Below are 17,241 nucleotides of genomic sequence, written 5' to 3'. Positions count from 1 at the left end.
CAACTCATTGGGACTTTGTGTTGGCAGGTTTCCAGCTTAATATACAGTACATGACAGGTTTAAAATTGGTAAATGAGAAGAAGCAGGAAAAATGTCAGGAAAGCATGTGTGCAAGTGATGAATAAAAGAGAAAAGGAAAAGGAAGGAAACAAGGTAGGAAGTAAAGAGGCAGTTGCAGGCAGGTGGATGGATGGTCGGAAGATGGCAGGAAAAAAGACAGAAACACAGAAAGGAAGTCATATATGAAGTCAGCATGAAATTTCCACTTTCTAAAGATGGCCCTACAGTAAGCTGTGACTCAAGACCTGGGATTTGGAAGATAATAGGCTGTAATACAAGTGTCAACAGTGAGTCATCCAGACATAGGACTTAAAGGGAGAACTGGTGGTAAGAGGGCTGACACAGAGTAATCAATATGCCAGAACTCCTCAAACAGGACAAAGGTCTGCAACGCTAAGTTGTTTACTTTCATTTATACACACCCAACAGCCATCAGGCTAATCTGAGAAACTTCAAGTTTTATAATTTTTAAGGCAAACAAGCCTTCTCATTGTGTGTAATATTTTTATGCAGTTAGGTGAGAGGTGATAAGGCAAAAGAAAGGCTGACTCCCATAATAAACATGCCAGGTACAGTGAGATACACAGACTCCACTATCTACTCTACCGTGAGACAGTCAAAAACTACAAAAACTACATTTTTAACTGCAGACCATTTTCTAATGCATTGTCCTTCATTCTAGGCAGGCTCGGCTTTTCATGAATGTCCCTTAAACATGGTGCTTTCACTCACACAGGTTCTCTTAGCAAATTCCAATCAGTTTATACGTTTTTCAAACATGAACAGACCTCACGTCCCAACCTGTTAACCCTCAAAACAGGCTATAAATGAGTAATGAATGCCCTTCATGAATACTGATATGAACGACAATCCATTAGTTATTTTTGTTTCTTTGTGTAAGAAAATCGCAAAGTTGGACAGTAAGATTTAAAAAAGACATTTTGTAAGTTTGGACACTAGCGTGTTCTGAATGTCCCTTACAGGTTAAAGGTAACCAATTCAACATATTAAATTGATTTGCTTTGAGTGTCTGTGGGCCTAAAGATTTGTAGGGGACTATAATTGTTTTTTCAGACCAGAATATAAGACAATAAGTTCATACAGTGATAAAGAGGTAGATAAAGCGGATGTGTAACAAACCTAGCAATAGCGCATCAGAATTGGAAACCCTTACATTTAGTTGCTTATTTGCAACAATAACCTGGCACTTGCAAGCTCACAAAAGACAAGTGATGAAAAGATAGTGTTCGAAATAAGGCAATAAATGAGTGATTAAAAATGAATGACACTCAGATTAAAAATCGTCTGTGCAATCTGATATGGAAGCACAATGAGCTGATTAAAAGTGCCAATGGAGCATTTTACTCAGCGTTTATGTCAAAGCAGTGTGTATGTCCAGCCTTCAAAATTGATTTTAAGGAACCGTTTATGGTTGCACATATGCTAAATGGTAAATTGCAAAAATGTTCAATTTAAGCTACAGTATAAGTCATGATGTTGTATGCAGAGTTATCAGTTTAGAAAATCTCACTATGCATGAAAGGTAAGGTCCTTCATGGTATCTGATAAAGGCAACTGCTATTTTGACAATTCTTGTCTTATCGGTGGGTTATGTCTTGAAAAAAATGGACTTAGTACAATATGTATTTTTTATTTTACATTCCATTCCAGAGATATACTCTTCATTATTTATTATTGCTTAAACACAGTTGCCAGGTGAAACAGACAGAGCTGTGGTGGCCCTGGAACACATACAGCCATCTACTAAATGTTACCCTTGGTAAGCTTTTTATGACATTTTCTATGGAACAATTCACAGCATAGAATAGGTCCAGCCTTGATCCCTTTATGAGTTTGATGATGACTTTATTTTATAATTAATGGTGCAGAGAGATAAATTGGATTGGAAGATGGGTGGTGGCCTTAATCAAATATTATCTAAATCAAAACAATAATGTAAGGGAAAAGGCTACATGCCTTCCCTAAGTAAGCCCCCAGGAAAGAGTCTAACCTTTTCTCACAGTAAAGCTGGAATTATAGCACTGTATGAAGAAGTAACAGTGTAGATTCAAAGCCTATACTGTGTGCATATGCTGATCCTTTGCTGGCTGTGACCTATTTTACACCTTTTCAGTAATGTAAGGAACAGTGACACAGATGCCACTTCTTTTCATCTAATACACACAAATAAGTAGCTTAATGTTACTCTATGGACCAAAGTGAATTAAGGAAAACACAATCAATTCATGGAATGTAACAGAAGCAGAAAATTACAGTGGATATGACCGGTGTAAACAGGGAAGCCAATTTTGGGATAGATAAACCAACATTTTCTTCAACTCACAGTGCTTCAGCTCACCTTGATTTAAGAAATGGCAACTATGAAACAGCCCAATCTTAAACCAACATTGGAACAAACACATAAAATGACAGCCTTAAAAGTCCTTACCCCTCTGTCTGGACACTACAGTAGCTGTGCTTGTATTTACGGTATACTGCTCTTTACAACACCAACAAAATAAATGGTATTCTTAGTGAAGTAAGCTGGTATCATTACCAATGAGAGGCCAGCAGAAGTTATATGGTGAAACACACTTGTTGTAACATAATAATGACAGAGTTTATATTCTGACTGGATGCAGTTCTCTGTTGTCACCGCTCACGTAGCATATTACCTTTTCTATTACTCAGTTGATTGATTCTCAAACTCTGTGTCTAAACAGGAAAATATGAACTTTACATAAGCCGTGGAGGAGAATTAATTAAATCCCAATCATTTTCACAGTCACAGTGGCTAACCTCTAAAGCAGCTTGACTGACAAGAGTCTTTCTGGATTTATACATTTTCTGTAAAACAGTGTACACCAGAGATGTAGGGTGAGGTTGATGTGAAGTGTTTTTATTTCCAATTCTTTTCTTTTCTTTTCTTTTTTTTTGAGCGGGTGGTAGGGAGGGGAAGGGGTGGTGGTTCTTTCCATTCATTCACATTTACAGATATGGCACAAGAAATTTTACCAGAACAATAAACTTGTGAAATTGAATTCTGTATCACCTAGGTGATATTGTTATCAAGACCAGTCACACCCAGAGAGAAATAGGGAGAGGGAGAAAAGATAGACAGAGGGCGAGTGAACGAGCGAGGGGGGTGGGGGGGTGCAGGATGAAGCTTTTGGAGTAAGGAAAGGGATGGCTGTAAGGAAAAATGAACCTACAAGGACGAGCGAAGACAGTGATTATTATCTACTCTTTACTAGTACAGAGTTGCAGAGGGTGGAGCTCTACAAAATTAAAGAAATAAAAGTAGACAAGGACACTGAAAGCAAATGTGTGCAGGTCAGAGGATGCAGACATACATTATAACTTGTGGTATATTCCATCATAAAGCATTTATTCATTTGACAGTGCGGGGGAGAATAATTAGAAGCATGGAGCATGTTGAGCCCACAACCCCAAAGGGCTGGGAGCACAGTAGGGTCCGGAAAGAATAGAGATTAACTAGTGAATAGCAACTGGGCTCAGAAGAAAAACCACGCTCTCCTCATAACCCTTTCATACAAACCTGCCATTCAACTCTAACTAGTATGAACAGGACAGGAAGGTAGGTTTAAATAAATGTGTGTGTTTGTATTTATACCAAACCTGTGCACCAATATTTTTCTTCATCCTTTATGAAAAGACCAAAAATACACACCGCTTATTTGGGGAAGTAGACAGGCAGGCAGATAAGCAGACCAAGATGTTACAACCGTATGTATGGGAAGAAAGGGGTGATGTGAGGTTCAGCATGTACATGAGTTTATTTGTTTGAGTTTTATCATTCTTGCGCATGTGTGTGCGTTTGTGTCTATATGGGTGTGTGACAGGAAGTGTTGGCAGCTCTTCAGGCACGAATGCATGACAACAACTGCAGTGACAAGAGGGATCATGGGTGTGTAGAGGGGAAATGAAACATGAAGAACAAAACAAACGTGTGGGGGGCTGAACTGATGGCCCCCGCTTTGCAGAGAGGGATAATATGTCAGCCGGCACTGTGTGCCAAAGCATATTTCTGATTGTTTTGTATGTATGTGAGTGTGTGTGTGAGAAGGAGAAACTGAGCCTGCACACTTTCACCAACAGCCAAAATGACATCACAAAGTAAAAGTGTGTCACACAAGTCACTGCTTGGTCCATCCCATGCTCACCTATCCTTCAAATGACATTAGGCGCCACATCAACATAAGACGAGTCACAGCAATACTCATTTATTCAATCCTGCCGAGTAGCTTGGATTGTGGGATACAAATCACTTAAATGGAAGTCACGGAGCGGGGCTTGACTGCATGTGTATCCACAAATGTGTTTGCCTATGTGTGTGTGTGTGTATGTTCCCTGGTCTGACTGTTTGCGTATCCATCCGTTAGATAAGCATATGTGTGTGCTTGGCTCTTGTGTTCATTGTATTAAGTTAAAGTTTAGGAAGATGATTGGCTACTTGTACTCCTCAAAACAAGCCCCATGAAGAATTTCAATTTCTTTACTCTTGCATGAAGTATGTTTTAGTTTTAATCTCTCCGCTCACTGTGACCCACAGGCTATGATTTCAATTAGACCTCACAATTAAAGCCCAGGATATTAACAGCTGGTAATAAGTGAGCCTAATGGGGAAAGGGGAAAATTAACCAGCGCTTGATCACATGGAGTTTGATCACATGGAATAAAAGAAACATTGAATAATGCCCATGTCCCCTTATGTGCCCCTTTTCCCTCCCTTCACCAGTTCCTAATACTACTCAACAGCGTCAATTACAGGCAGCTCTTGTTTTCAGATTATGCATTACATTCCCCTGGACAAGGGCTTTGGAAATCATAAAGCAAACTTAATGTAGCGAAAGGTGCACCACAGGTTTGAGAGACTATTATGGTGTACTAATGATTGTCAATAAACACTCTTTCACATCCATCTTCTCCACAGAGGCCTTTGGTATAAATGGACTGTTACCATGTAAAAGTAATAAACAGAGACAAAGCAACATCAGTAACAAAACGGAAGCAATTCAGACAGCAATACATATAAGTCGTATCTTACACATATCAATAAGAGTCTGAATTCACAAAGTGTTGCAATAATTCTACTAGATGAAGATGGGAGAAAAGGAGCACACCTACTTTTTCTTCTTTCCCTGGTTTCTGAAACCAGAATATTAACATCAACGCAAAACTGCATAAACAAAACAAAATCCAAATGAAGACCGAAAACAGTCAAATCCATAAGTGGGCATGACAAAAAGCCTGACTAGAGATGGGTAGCTGCGTGAGGACGTTGATGAGCGTCTTGAGATGATTCAGGGGAAACAGATTAGGCAGGGGAGCAGTCTGGCAGATCATTAGTCAGGGATGTCAGGACTAGAGATAAATGAAGTGTCAGCAAAGGAGGAAGACACAAGGAGAGAATGGTTGGAGAAAGTAAAAGGGAAACAAAGGAGAGAATGGTGAGTTAGAGACAGAGGAGGGAGCAGATGCAGAAAGCATGGAAAATTAAAAAATAAGTTACATTTATAAGCCTTAACAATTTGTAATGTAAAATTGTGAAATATCAGAGCAATAAATTGTACACATTAAGATTGTCAATGGAGTTGTTCCTCACTATCATTTAGGTTTGCTGAAAAATTCTTTTTGATTTATAACTGAATCAAGTGCATTATCTAATGTTAATGCATGAAAAATTAATCTTACATGCCCCACTTAGAAAAACCCATGTATTTATCATCATTTTTAATAATGCTACATGATTGATTATTACCAGATGCAACTAAAATTCTACATACATTATTTGTAGAGGTACACTGAACTGTACTGTATGTGATTTCTCCTATGCCTACTATCTTTTCCAGCAGTCTTTGAGTGAACACAGACTGTGTGCTCTGTACAAATATTTATGTGTAATCATCTTAAAGCAAGGTGTCTGATATGATCCCCTTGTCCAAAGTGTTTCAATCCATTTTCTACAGCTTATTTAGAACAGGGTTGTGGTAGCAGCACGTTCATATGTCCCTCTTTCCTGCACTTTCCAGCCTATCCAGAGGTGCTTCCCAGGATGGATGACATACATAGCCTCTCAATAATATTCCAAACCTGTCTCCTAAAATGTTATATAATTATACAATTATACAATTAATCTCCAAATGCAATTATGTTTTTCGGAGGAACATAATTCCAACCACATTACTTTTTCTAAAACCAACAATATGATGTGTGTAATGTAAATGGCAAGTTGCAAATATAAGATATGTTTCACTAAACATATCAGACAATGCATTTTTGTCCACTAAAATATTCCATCTAGCAGTAATATGTCTTGTTTTGTTTTCTGCTAAGGTATGTACTCATGCAGTACAAGATTCAGTTTGAAAGATTGAGGGCTGGCCTAATAGGGGTAAATGTAACACCCACCCCAACCACATCCTTGCAACTGCTTTTCTGTTAATAAATGTACTGGTCATTTACTGAAAAAATAATCAGAATTTGTATATCACGCAATAAATGTAATCAAAACGATGTAATCACGATAGCAGTTGGACCCATCAGTTGGACATGCCAGACAAACCTCCAACGCCTAGAACCCAGGATGCATCTTGATGGCACAGATGGGCAGCAGGTACACTGAGTGTCTTCCAGATTTTTGAGCTTCTTATCTGATGTTTAAGGCTGTCTCCAGCCTCCGCTCACTTTGGTCTCTTGTATTCACAAACTCATTCTTTTTGCCTACTATCCAAAGTTGCTAGCAACAGGTGAGGACGGTAATTTTGACAGACTGTTAAATTGAGAGACTTGCTTTCTTGTTAAGCTCCCTATTTACCACATCTGCCTGCTACAGCCCACATGACTTTTGACGTAAAATCTGCCTGATAATCTTACGGCCAATTTCACCCTTCTTGTGAAGAAGACCCAGAACTATTTCCCTTGCTTCACTTGGGGCAGCAAAAGAGCACTCCACCTTTTTCTGGTACAAAACCGAGGCCTCAGATTTGGAGATGATCGGTCTCATTCCAGGCGCGTCACATTTTGCTGAAAATCTGTCCCCATTGCAATAGTCAATAATTCTGTCACCTGTCTGATGGCCTCCTTCAACATCAGTGACCACCTGTGAGTACTCAGAGCCTCACCACAGGCTTTTACTACCTGGAAATCCTAATGGAACACCTAGCAGCTGCCTTAACAATGGAGGCTCTGAACATGGTAAACTCAAGTTCCATGTCCTTGAAATCCTGACCCAACTTTGACAAGAGCCAAATTGTGATGGCTCGATGACCGTTTTAGAGCATTTCCAAAAGAGTAGCTCCTAAGCAGTTAAGATAATGGATGGATGGATGGAAGGAGACTGTCTACTCTTTACTTAAAATACAAAAGTAAAACAGTACTCCACTAAAGACAAAATATATTTTAAACAATACTGATTATAGGAAATATGGTAAAACTTGCCCAGTATTTAGAAAAATAAGGGTTAAAGGTCACTGTTGGTGAAGATGGAGCGGATTTTTACTACTTTACGTACTGAGAGTTTGTTAAACTATAATGACACATCATCATTTATTACTTTCTGACATCTTTTTTAAAAACATGATATAATAAACCCACCAGCTGTGTAAAACCACCAACTTTTTTTTATGTTGTGGCTAATCGGTGTATGTTTCACAACACACAGTGCGTCTCAGCTTGCTGTTTGTCAGACTATACAGTCTCTACAGACTATACAGCTGCAGACTGGTCCCAGTGCTCTTCCACCACTGATAGCAGCTACAATGGGCCTGGGAATTACTGTACCAATGTGTTTTGCAAGCTAAGAAGCTAAGCAAGGCTCACACTATTAATCAATCAAAACATTTCAATGATGCCTGCTTGATTTGTATGTTTTATAGCATTCATATATTGATTGATATATTGCATAAAGACAACTACTCGATGGGCTACAAAGAGTGAAGCAAAGTGCAAAGAGCAAAGTAGATCTGTTTTGGACCAGGGAGAGGGACAGCTGGTGGACAAAGTTTAAGTTTCATGCCACTGCTAAAGATGCATATTGTAGATTTAAACAAGAAAATATAAATCCAATAGAAAACAAGAACAATGTCATGAGGTCATAATATTGTGCATTTGAGAAAAAGCTGATCCCAAATCAGCATTACTTATTTTTGAATCCTTTTAAACCTCAACAAATATTGTATGTTCCATCATATAATTATAACTTTAAACTTGTGACAGCAATTTAGACAAATTAGGTGCTCTTTTGATCAGAATACACAGTAAGGGTTAACACCCAGTTTCTGATGGTGACTCTGATCTGACCCTTGAAATGTAGCTTTTGAGAGCTGTGTACATTTAATACCGAGAATATCAAATCTCAAAGATCACATGTCTAGAGAGACATTGGTAAATTAGTACAAATAGCAGTTTAATTTAAACAGATCCTTTATTACATGATCTGAAAATGACCTTTATTCAATAAATGAGAGGCTGTGGGAGGCAAACTTTACTACAAAATTAACAAGACAGGACCAAAAGCCATGAACTTCCTACCACCGGCAAATCCAAATGTCTGAAAGAGCCCACAAATATCATAGTGAAGTGTAATGACAGAAGCTTAACAAACTCAAAGGGATGTTACGCATGAACAATCATCAAGCAAACCCTCAGAAATTGCTTTTAAAGATATTATACTTTAGGCAATTAGATCAAATTATGTCTGTCTTTCTTTAATTGAGACTGTCATATTTTAAGAGCAAGATAAACTGCAGAGTATCTGCATTCAACTGCACTTTACAGAAATATGAAATACATATTTTCAAAAATGAGTACAGAACTTCTTTTGTCTTACAGAATTTTCCTATGAATTTCTTTTTCAATATATAAATATTGCTCATTTAAGGGGTTGCCAGGTAAAGGTAAATGTATGAGGTCACAGGTTACCTGATGGCAAAGTTTTTTCAGAGGGAAAGCACAAAAATCACCTTTTTGTAAAAAGGCCTCACAACACAAGGGCAAAGAAAAGGTGTCTACTATTTAAAAAAATAATTAACTCCATCAGATTATATTCTAAAATTGAGCACGTTCCAGCAAGTCCTAAATAAAAAACTGCTCATTTATCAGCTCATAAAAAAAGGCTTAATATAAGCTATCCCAAAATGGGCCATGACCTTTTTTTTTGACCTGCTGCCAATAAGGCTACATTTCAACAGCAAAGTAAAGAATTAAACAATCATTACATTGGGAGGAAAGAGAAGTGCAGTGCAGTAGTGGAAAATGTCTTCCATGCATTAATAAGTCTTTAACACTGACTAAAGTCTAAGAAAATGTTGTTGTAGTTTAACTACTCCCCACTGTTTAGCTCAGAAACATCTAGGACTTATGGGAAATGGTGTTTCATTAAGGGCTACCAAATAAATTACATTACATTTTGTCGAGAACCCTTCTGCACAATTTGCAAAAAATGCATGGTTTATACACAATACAAGAATACTTAAGAATTTTTGAAATACTGTATGCAAACGTTAGGGTATTTCTAACATATTAACATAATACAATGTGTTAACTAGCTGATCAGCTACATCTGATCAAATGTGAGAATAAATGTTGGTATTCTAATCGCTGAAATGTAAAGCCAGCTTTTGCCTTTGTTTGAAGTCCAAAACTAATTGTTTAAAACAAAACCTTCAAGTGGAAAATCAGGTCCTGCTATTGCTGCAAACCGTACATGTGCTGTTCAAAACCATAATAACAGCGTGAAAGCTGTACAGTACACCAGCGGGCGGCAAATAATTATCACTTGTGATATGAAAAATATGGTAGAGGTTAGGCAACCTAGTGAAGGTTATGGAAAGATGGATGTTGCACCCCCTATGACCCCCCTTTGACTAGGATGTGAACTCCAGGTCCAAGTAAACTCTGGGCTATGACCACAGTGAACTATAGTACACACTGTATCTGTACTTTTGACACCCTGCTTTGGCAGCACAGGTTAAGTGAGAGAAAGAAAAAGTGATCAGCATGTTTGATGTGTCATTGCCATTTTAATGAACATGAAAAAATAGACAAACAATAAGGTGAGAATATATTAAAACTTTTTCCTAGCTTCTCTTTTATTTGTGTGTGTGTTTTGACCATGATGCACAAGCAGCAGAGCCATTTAAACACACAATAAATAGGATGAATCACTTATTACAGCAACTACGAAGACACCAGTTCTTCTATTATTCCACTCACAGCTTCTGCATTATTTTCCAGTCAGCTGCCAGGGGCACACTGCTGACAGTTTTAATAATGTTAGCTGGATTTTAAGAAAAATGGGGAGGATTGTTGCAGGAGGGGGGATTCGGGTCATCATCTTGTACCAACCATAAATCTGTACTATGCTATGTCCACCAGCAGACCTTTACACCTGAGGAGGGTGATGAGGGGGTTATTTAGGGATAGACACAAAGCAAAGCCAGTTGCTGAAAAGGACATAAAAAAAAGGGGAACTACAATCAAAGAAGTGACTATGTCAAGGGCTGTGGAGGGAAGCATGAAGATGACAGCAACCCACTCCTAATGAGTCACAAATCAGCTTGATATGAATCATCTCTATAGCACCATTAGAGCAAAGTGTTTCGAACCTCATTAATTTCCATTAAGGATTAGCTATCTGGTAAGTTTACCACAGCTTCACATCTTCGCCTATCTTTATGATCTTACAATAATTCTCACACATCCCTTAGCCCCCGTGTGCCTAAACACCATAACTCTTGTATTCAGGGTCAATCCCTTTTTCTCCAGCAGGAACAATAGAATAATATGAAGCAATTTTTAAAAAATGACAAACCGTTCTATGTTTGGAACATTTATAAAGTACGGCTGCCGAAGCCGCATTTGTGTGTACCAACTGAGGATGAAACATTTCAGATAATATTTTCATTATGATTCAGCTGTTGAACTGCTACTGCTTTCAAAGTAAATTGGTAACAAAGCACATCCTTTAGCTGCCTCTCTCAGCTCTTTCTTCATCGGCCTCTGTGGCCTATTTTGAGGACAGTGTCATTGTAAACAACAAGCAGCATCCTGGATGACACACCATTAACAAGGCTGCGTTAAGTTTAACTCAGCACATTTAACCGTAGTACCGTAGCTTTGTGAAACTCTGTACCCCACCATTTGAGATTAAATTAAAAACAGCTTAACAGAAATGCTGAAAAGACAGTTATGTAAGGGATAAAGCATTTCCCAAAATGTTAATTCATGTCACTTTAAGGTTCAAGGCTAGGCCAACGATTACAAACACAACATTATTCAGTGTGCTCTATGCTAATTAACTACACAATTAAAAACAATTAAAAACAAAATGTTATACAGTTTAAGCATAGTTCATCTGCAAACATCCAGGTCAACTGTAACTACGATAAATCACCTACAAAATAATTCAAAACTTACAATGAGTTCATTCAAACAGAAAAAAAGAAAGCAAGCATGATGGAAAGAAAGAAAGAAAGAAAGATAGAAAATCCCCCTCCACTCAGTCACCGACATGATTGAAATGAAAAGAAAGCTGAGTGTGAAGACGATGACTTCATCACTCATTCAATGGTAGCTTAGCAGGCTTTTTTTACAGTCATAATTATAAGAAAAACAACAGTGGAAGTAGTGACGACAATGACAATAGCAGCAATTGTAATAGTCATTACTATTTATTTGTTTGGTGCAGAAGTGCACTTCAACCAACAAGGGTAAATGAGTAGGAACAGGAACCACTATGGCCACTATACTCAGCATGTCTTTAATTTGCAGTCACATGCAGTGAGGGAGAAAATTGACTACGCAATAATGAAGCTATGCTATAATTCCTCTGCCGTAGCTCCTGTCTGCTTAACTCTATCCATTCAATCAGTCATTTAAGATACCAATTAAAGTGTACTATTTTTATACACTACAGGAGCTCGGCATTAGACTACTGATATGCTCCTGTAGGTGTAAAATCTGCACTGCCTCTTAATGCCCACACCATATCCCATTTCCTTACCAGCGAGGTGAAGATGTAAGTGTAGTAGACAGACAGCATTCCCAGCTCTGATGCCTGCAGAGCAAAAGATAACAGGGGCAGGGGAACAGATGAAGAAAAGTGTAAGAAAATGAAGGTACAAAAGGCACCTGACAGAAATTCAAGGAGTGGCATTTGAGAAAAAAAAAAAAAAGATGGAGGTCAGCAAAACAGAGAAGGGAAGGAGAGAACAATACAGAAAGCAGAGAGAGTCGAGAACAAAGAGGAGGGAAAAGAAGTTGAGAGGTCAGTGATCCAGCGTAATTCAAGCTCCATTCTGCAGAAGTCAGATCAAATCCACATCTTGATAAGACAAACACTTTCTTATCTGACGATGGCTCTCAATGGAGCAATTAATTTCTGAGCTGCATTAGTATGCTGCTCGACACTGTGTCTTACAATTTGATTAAATCCAAGTCACAGCGAGGAGCATTTGTGAAGGACAGGGTGAACTTTTCATAGTTTCGTGACATTCATTAGCAAAAAAGAAAATCATCAAACTATAGAGTTCAGTTTAATCATTCAGCAAGGCACATTATGATTAAAATCAATAAATGTTAAGGATATATATATACATCAAACCAACCAGTTTCAAAGAACATTCTTCTTCTAAAAACCTCTTTTCACAAATTATCATTTAACCGTGAGTGAAAGTCTTCATGAGCAATAATTAATTCTGAGTGTAGATTTTCCACACCTGGCTGTACAGAAATCTACATATTTCTCTAATAAAGAGCTTCCACACTGACATTATTCTAAGGATGTGCCTCATCGGAAAGAGCTTAATAACAGATGTTTAGTTGTCATAAGTGCAATTTGTGTGAGAGTGTTTGTGTTCCATTAGGAGTGTATGTCACTCCGAATGCTGAATATTCATCTTAAATGTTCTGCAGGACCATAAATAATAAAACACTAAGAAATACCAATTATCAGAGCAAAAACCTCTAAACACATATTTTATGGTTAACTCTGATTGACCTCTTGTAACGTCTTTAAAAGCCATTGTCCTGTGAGTATATACAGCACAGCTATGTTAAGGTAATTACTGCACATCAGAGAGACTGTTTGTTAGCATCTGCCCTGAGGTTTCACATAGTGAGTAAAGTTAGATGATCGCACAATGGAATTTTTTTTTCTTTATTACACAGAATTTAGAAATTAATATTTCAAATACTGCATGTTTTTCTTGTGTGAAAGAGAAACTGACATTATAACCTAAATCGCCTTCGGTTGCTGCCCACATCCCACTCAGAAGACATAATACAGCTAAAAGAAGCAGTTGATGAAAATACCCTTTGGTCTCTATTCACTGCAATCAAAATTAGCTTCCCTGCCTTCTTTCCCACTTTGCGATCTTCTCATTATTCTACTGCAGCTTTTGGTCAGAGTGCACGTGGTTCGTACTGCCCCCATATGCTAGGCTCACTATCCATCCCACTTTGGCTTTGTACAGCTGTGCACAACAGTGGAGGCTTGACTGAACGAGATTACATTCAGACTTAAAAGGCTGCTGACCTAAACCCCCTTGAGTGGCAAAAACCTCAGAGAGAGAAACCTTTGTCTGACAATGGTTTGATGTAAGATGTAAAGAGACAAATATGGCTGAATGTCTTGCATGACAAATGACAATTCTGTCCCTTCAGACAAGCTGGGCACTCTTATCAACACCCGAGACTAGACTAGTGCTGCCACTTAGCTTCGATATGTTTGGCAAAAAGACACACGACATGAGTGGTAGGACTGACAACTTTTTACCACCAGTGCAAGACAAGAATGTTTCTTGACAGAGTGATGGACAGACATGTGCAACATGTAAAGGAGAAATAGAGAGTGGTTATACAAGACCACACAGGATGGGAGGTGTGAAGTAGCAAAATGGAATGCTCTTTATGTTTGGGCAAAGAACAGAAAGTAAGAACGAGAGCAAGCCCATATTGAAACTAAAGAGACAGATGGATGGAGTAGGGGAACAGAGAAAGAGAGACATCCCACTGCGGGCTCCCGCTGTTCAGTGTCCCAGGGTTGCCACGGTTGCCATGGTGACTGGATGACCACTGACGACAATCTGAACACTTTACTGAGGCGAGAGATTGAAGACTACTGTGAGAAAGAAAGAGTATAATGGAGAGAACGAGGAAGAAAAAGGTGGAATGCGAGAGCTTTCTTTCTTCATCCTTCTCTTCCCAGACACGTTCTAACCCCAGTTATAGTCATCTCCACGTTAAACATCCATCCATTGTCTCCTAGAAATAGCGAGGAGTCTATTAATTACTAAAAGGCCATTTGCTGCTGCCAAGCATCTTCGCTTGGCTTCCACAAACACCTTTGCTGATGCCACTAAGGCTCTTTGCAAACATAAGTCTCTGGAGAGGAGAAGCTTTAACATTATGTTCGAGTCCAAGTGTTGTAATAATCTTCTGAGAGGTTAATTATTTATATGTGGAGAAAGTAGTTATGGTGAAGTCCATACTGTTCTACTAAAAAGCCAACATACTGCTCTCTAATCACTATATCTGTTTGTATAGCTATATGTTTATGCAAAGAGTCTTTTTCAAAAAAAGAGGCAACAGATGGATATTAGATAAGACGGACATGAAAGAATTGAGTGTACTTGCTCCACTGATTTACAGAACAGCTTGTTTTAATCCATAACATGTCTGTATTAGAAAGTGGACAAAAGGGCTTCTTCATTTTATGAGTCTGTTCTTACTCACGTTAATCCACTTAACTGTGCAGGAATCTCACTTATGGATGATGAATCATTGGTGTACAACTTGATTTAAAGCTTTCATCTGTGTAATTTAATGTAACAGACAACAAGATGGCATTTATGCACTTGCTTTAAATTTTGTCTTCTTTGACTATACATAAATATTACAACCCTTTCTCTTTTAAAGTGGTGTTCTCTGCCAAAAGTGCATAAATCCATGTCCTCTATCTTGTGATTCAAGAAAGGAAATAGAGTGTGGAATACAACCTCTAACTCTACAGGTCAAAAACGAAGATTTACAAACTTCTCCAGATAAAAAAATCCACATATACAATTATAGGGATCTTGAACACTTTTTGCCTCTGGCATTTTTTGGTACATTTACTTCATGAAATTTATTGGAATTATATAAATGTGGATCTTGGGATTTTTATTTTTTTTGTCATTACAAAGCTAGGACTGCAGTCAAAGAAAATGTATCAGTGCATAAATAACATGGCTATCATTTGAACCATACTAACCCGTTCTAAAACGATATGTGACATGGTGGCATTGGCATCGACTATAATAGTGGCAGTCTTGTCATCTCGTATCTCCTTCAGCAGCGGGGTCGGGTCCTGGCTGTCATCAAGCATGCGCACTGACAGAGTCTCCTTGGAGATGAGGAACTGCCTGAGGAGCTGCTCCAGGTTCAATAAGCCTGCCGGTAAGACAAAGAGAAACAAAACATTAGAGGGTTACATGTAATAAAAAGAACACTTTCCCTAAAGAGCTTGTGCTTTATAGTAATAGGTTGTTTTTAAAAACTGAAATATATCACCAAAAAGTTAAGGAAAGGAAAGTCAAGCACGAAAGTAATGGTTGATATTCTATGCAGTACGAACGTAATAGAGTACGTTTGTTATTCTGCCACTTTTGGGAACAGCGTATCAATGCATTGTATTGTAAATCCATCAACACAGACAAACTTTACAGGTATTTGTCTTCTGCCTTTTTGTTTGTGTCGAGGAAGATCCAGGGCCACAGGGGCACTGGCCCCTGCTGAAATCTGTTTGGCCACCGATGTGCCATCATGCCGTCATTAGTTACTGCATTGGTTTGAAAGTTCTTTTGGATTTGGCTTCGCAATCACTAATGTTGTTATCCAGAATTTCAACATTGCAGAAGGACACCTGCCAGTCAAAGCTCAGGCCATAACTGCACAGACAGATCAATAAACCTGGGTCAGGACATGGGTTGGTTTGTTTTGTTTTTTTTGGTAATCCTTTAGGTTATAAACACAGAAAGCTAATCCAATGGAGTGAATGGACAAAATGTAACAAAATGTGCATTAAACAGTGCAAACTGCAGTCAGCCGACCGCAATAGTAGAGCTTAACTAAAAGCTTCAGTGGCTATTAAAAGACTGTGTGCTTTATTGAGAAAGGGACATGTTGCTTAATGGTGTTTAGGTTCTTCATTTAGATAAGAACTTATTTCAAAATGCCATTAAACATGTTTTGAAAATATAGTAATGTAAATTATTAAATTGAAATGTGGAATTGAGAAATTCACTATTCCTCTAACTTCCTCCAATTTCCTTTAAATTATGGCCTTGTTAATGAGTGTAGGTAAGATTTTTGAAGGCATTTCAGCTCAAGATCTACATTTAAATCTATTTGCTGGATGTGGAGTTTGCATGTTCTCCTTGTTCTTGTGTAGATTTCCTCCCACAGTACAAATACCTCGGTCACATTTGGACTATTGCCCACAGGTGTGAGCGTGAGCACGAATGGTTGTCTTTCTATGTATGTCTCTCTGTGTTGACCCTGAGACTGGTGACCTGTCCAGGATGTACCCTGCCTGACAGCACTGACAGCTGGGATAGGCTCCAGCGCCCCATGACCCTTAATAGGATTTAAGATAATGGGTGAATGAATGGATCGATAATAAAGTCAATCAAGCAACTACCTGTCCTTCTCTAGGTGCCGTGTACGCAGATAGACAGATAATAAGATAATATAAAGCAGTGCCAAGTAAGTTCTTGGTGTTAATCAGCTGGGAATACTGGCTGAGCAGTCCCTGTTGATTTATAAATGATTATAACCGATTGACTAATACAATTTTTTGTTCTCCTGTACTTCTGAAGATACAGGGCACATTCACTAGTGTGCAGTGGGATTACATGCAACCATTCATTCTGTTTACCTGGAATAAATTGGGTCGAATAAAATAATGCTACAGTACATTACAACATTGATTTATTTTGGTATGGGATTTCTGTGGCTCCTTCATTCTGTGCATCCTGGCCTTAGCAGAGCCTCCACTGAAAATGTCCATTATAAGGTAATAATAAATTGAAACTCTAGAATATTGCATCAATTAAGTAATTTTAGCCAGGGTCCATCTATCACATGGAGACCAATTTTGGTGTAGCAATTGTATCAAGC

At 38.3% G+C, this 17,241-nt stretch overlaps 1 protein-coding gene across 4 annotated transcripts in view; it reads right to left on the bottom strand.

Moving 5' to 3' along the window:
* Positions 1 to 17,241, bottom strand: part of grik4 (glutamate receptor, ionotropic, kainate 4) — a 262,717-nt gene that overhangs the window by 57,606 nt on the left and 187,870 nt on the right. For 3 of the 4 annotated variants that reach the window (XM_067508672.1, XM_067508670.1, XM_067508669.1), the window contains 2 exons: positions 15,335 to 15,513; positions 12,086 to 12,139 (listed from right to left, as the gene is read on the bottom strand). In XM_067508672.1, the coding sequence (XP_067364773.1) occupies positions 12,086 to 12,139; positions 15,335 to 15,513 (233 nt within the window). The remainder of the gene's footprint in view (positions 1 to 12,085; positions 12,140 to 15,334; positions 15,514 to 17,241) is intronic. The other variant, XM_067508671.1, reaches the window with a different exon arrangement.

The sequence above is a fragment of the Channa argus genome, chromosome 6, assembly GCF_033026475.1.
Source record: "Channa argus isolate prfri chromosome 6, Channa argus male v1.0, whole genome shotgun sequence".
Taxonomy (NCBI): Eukaryota; Metazoa; Chordata; class Actinopteri; order Anabantiformes; family Channidae; genus Channa; species Channa argus.
The sequence above is the reverse complement of the archived record's forward strand: the minus strand, read 5'-3'. Positions and strand labels throughout refer to the sequence as shown.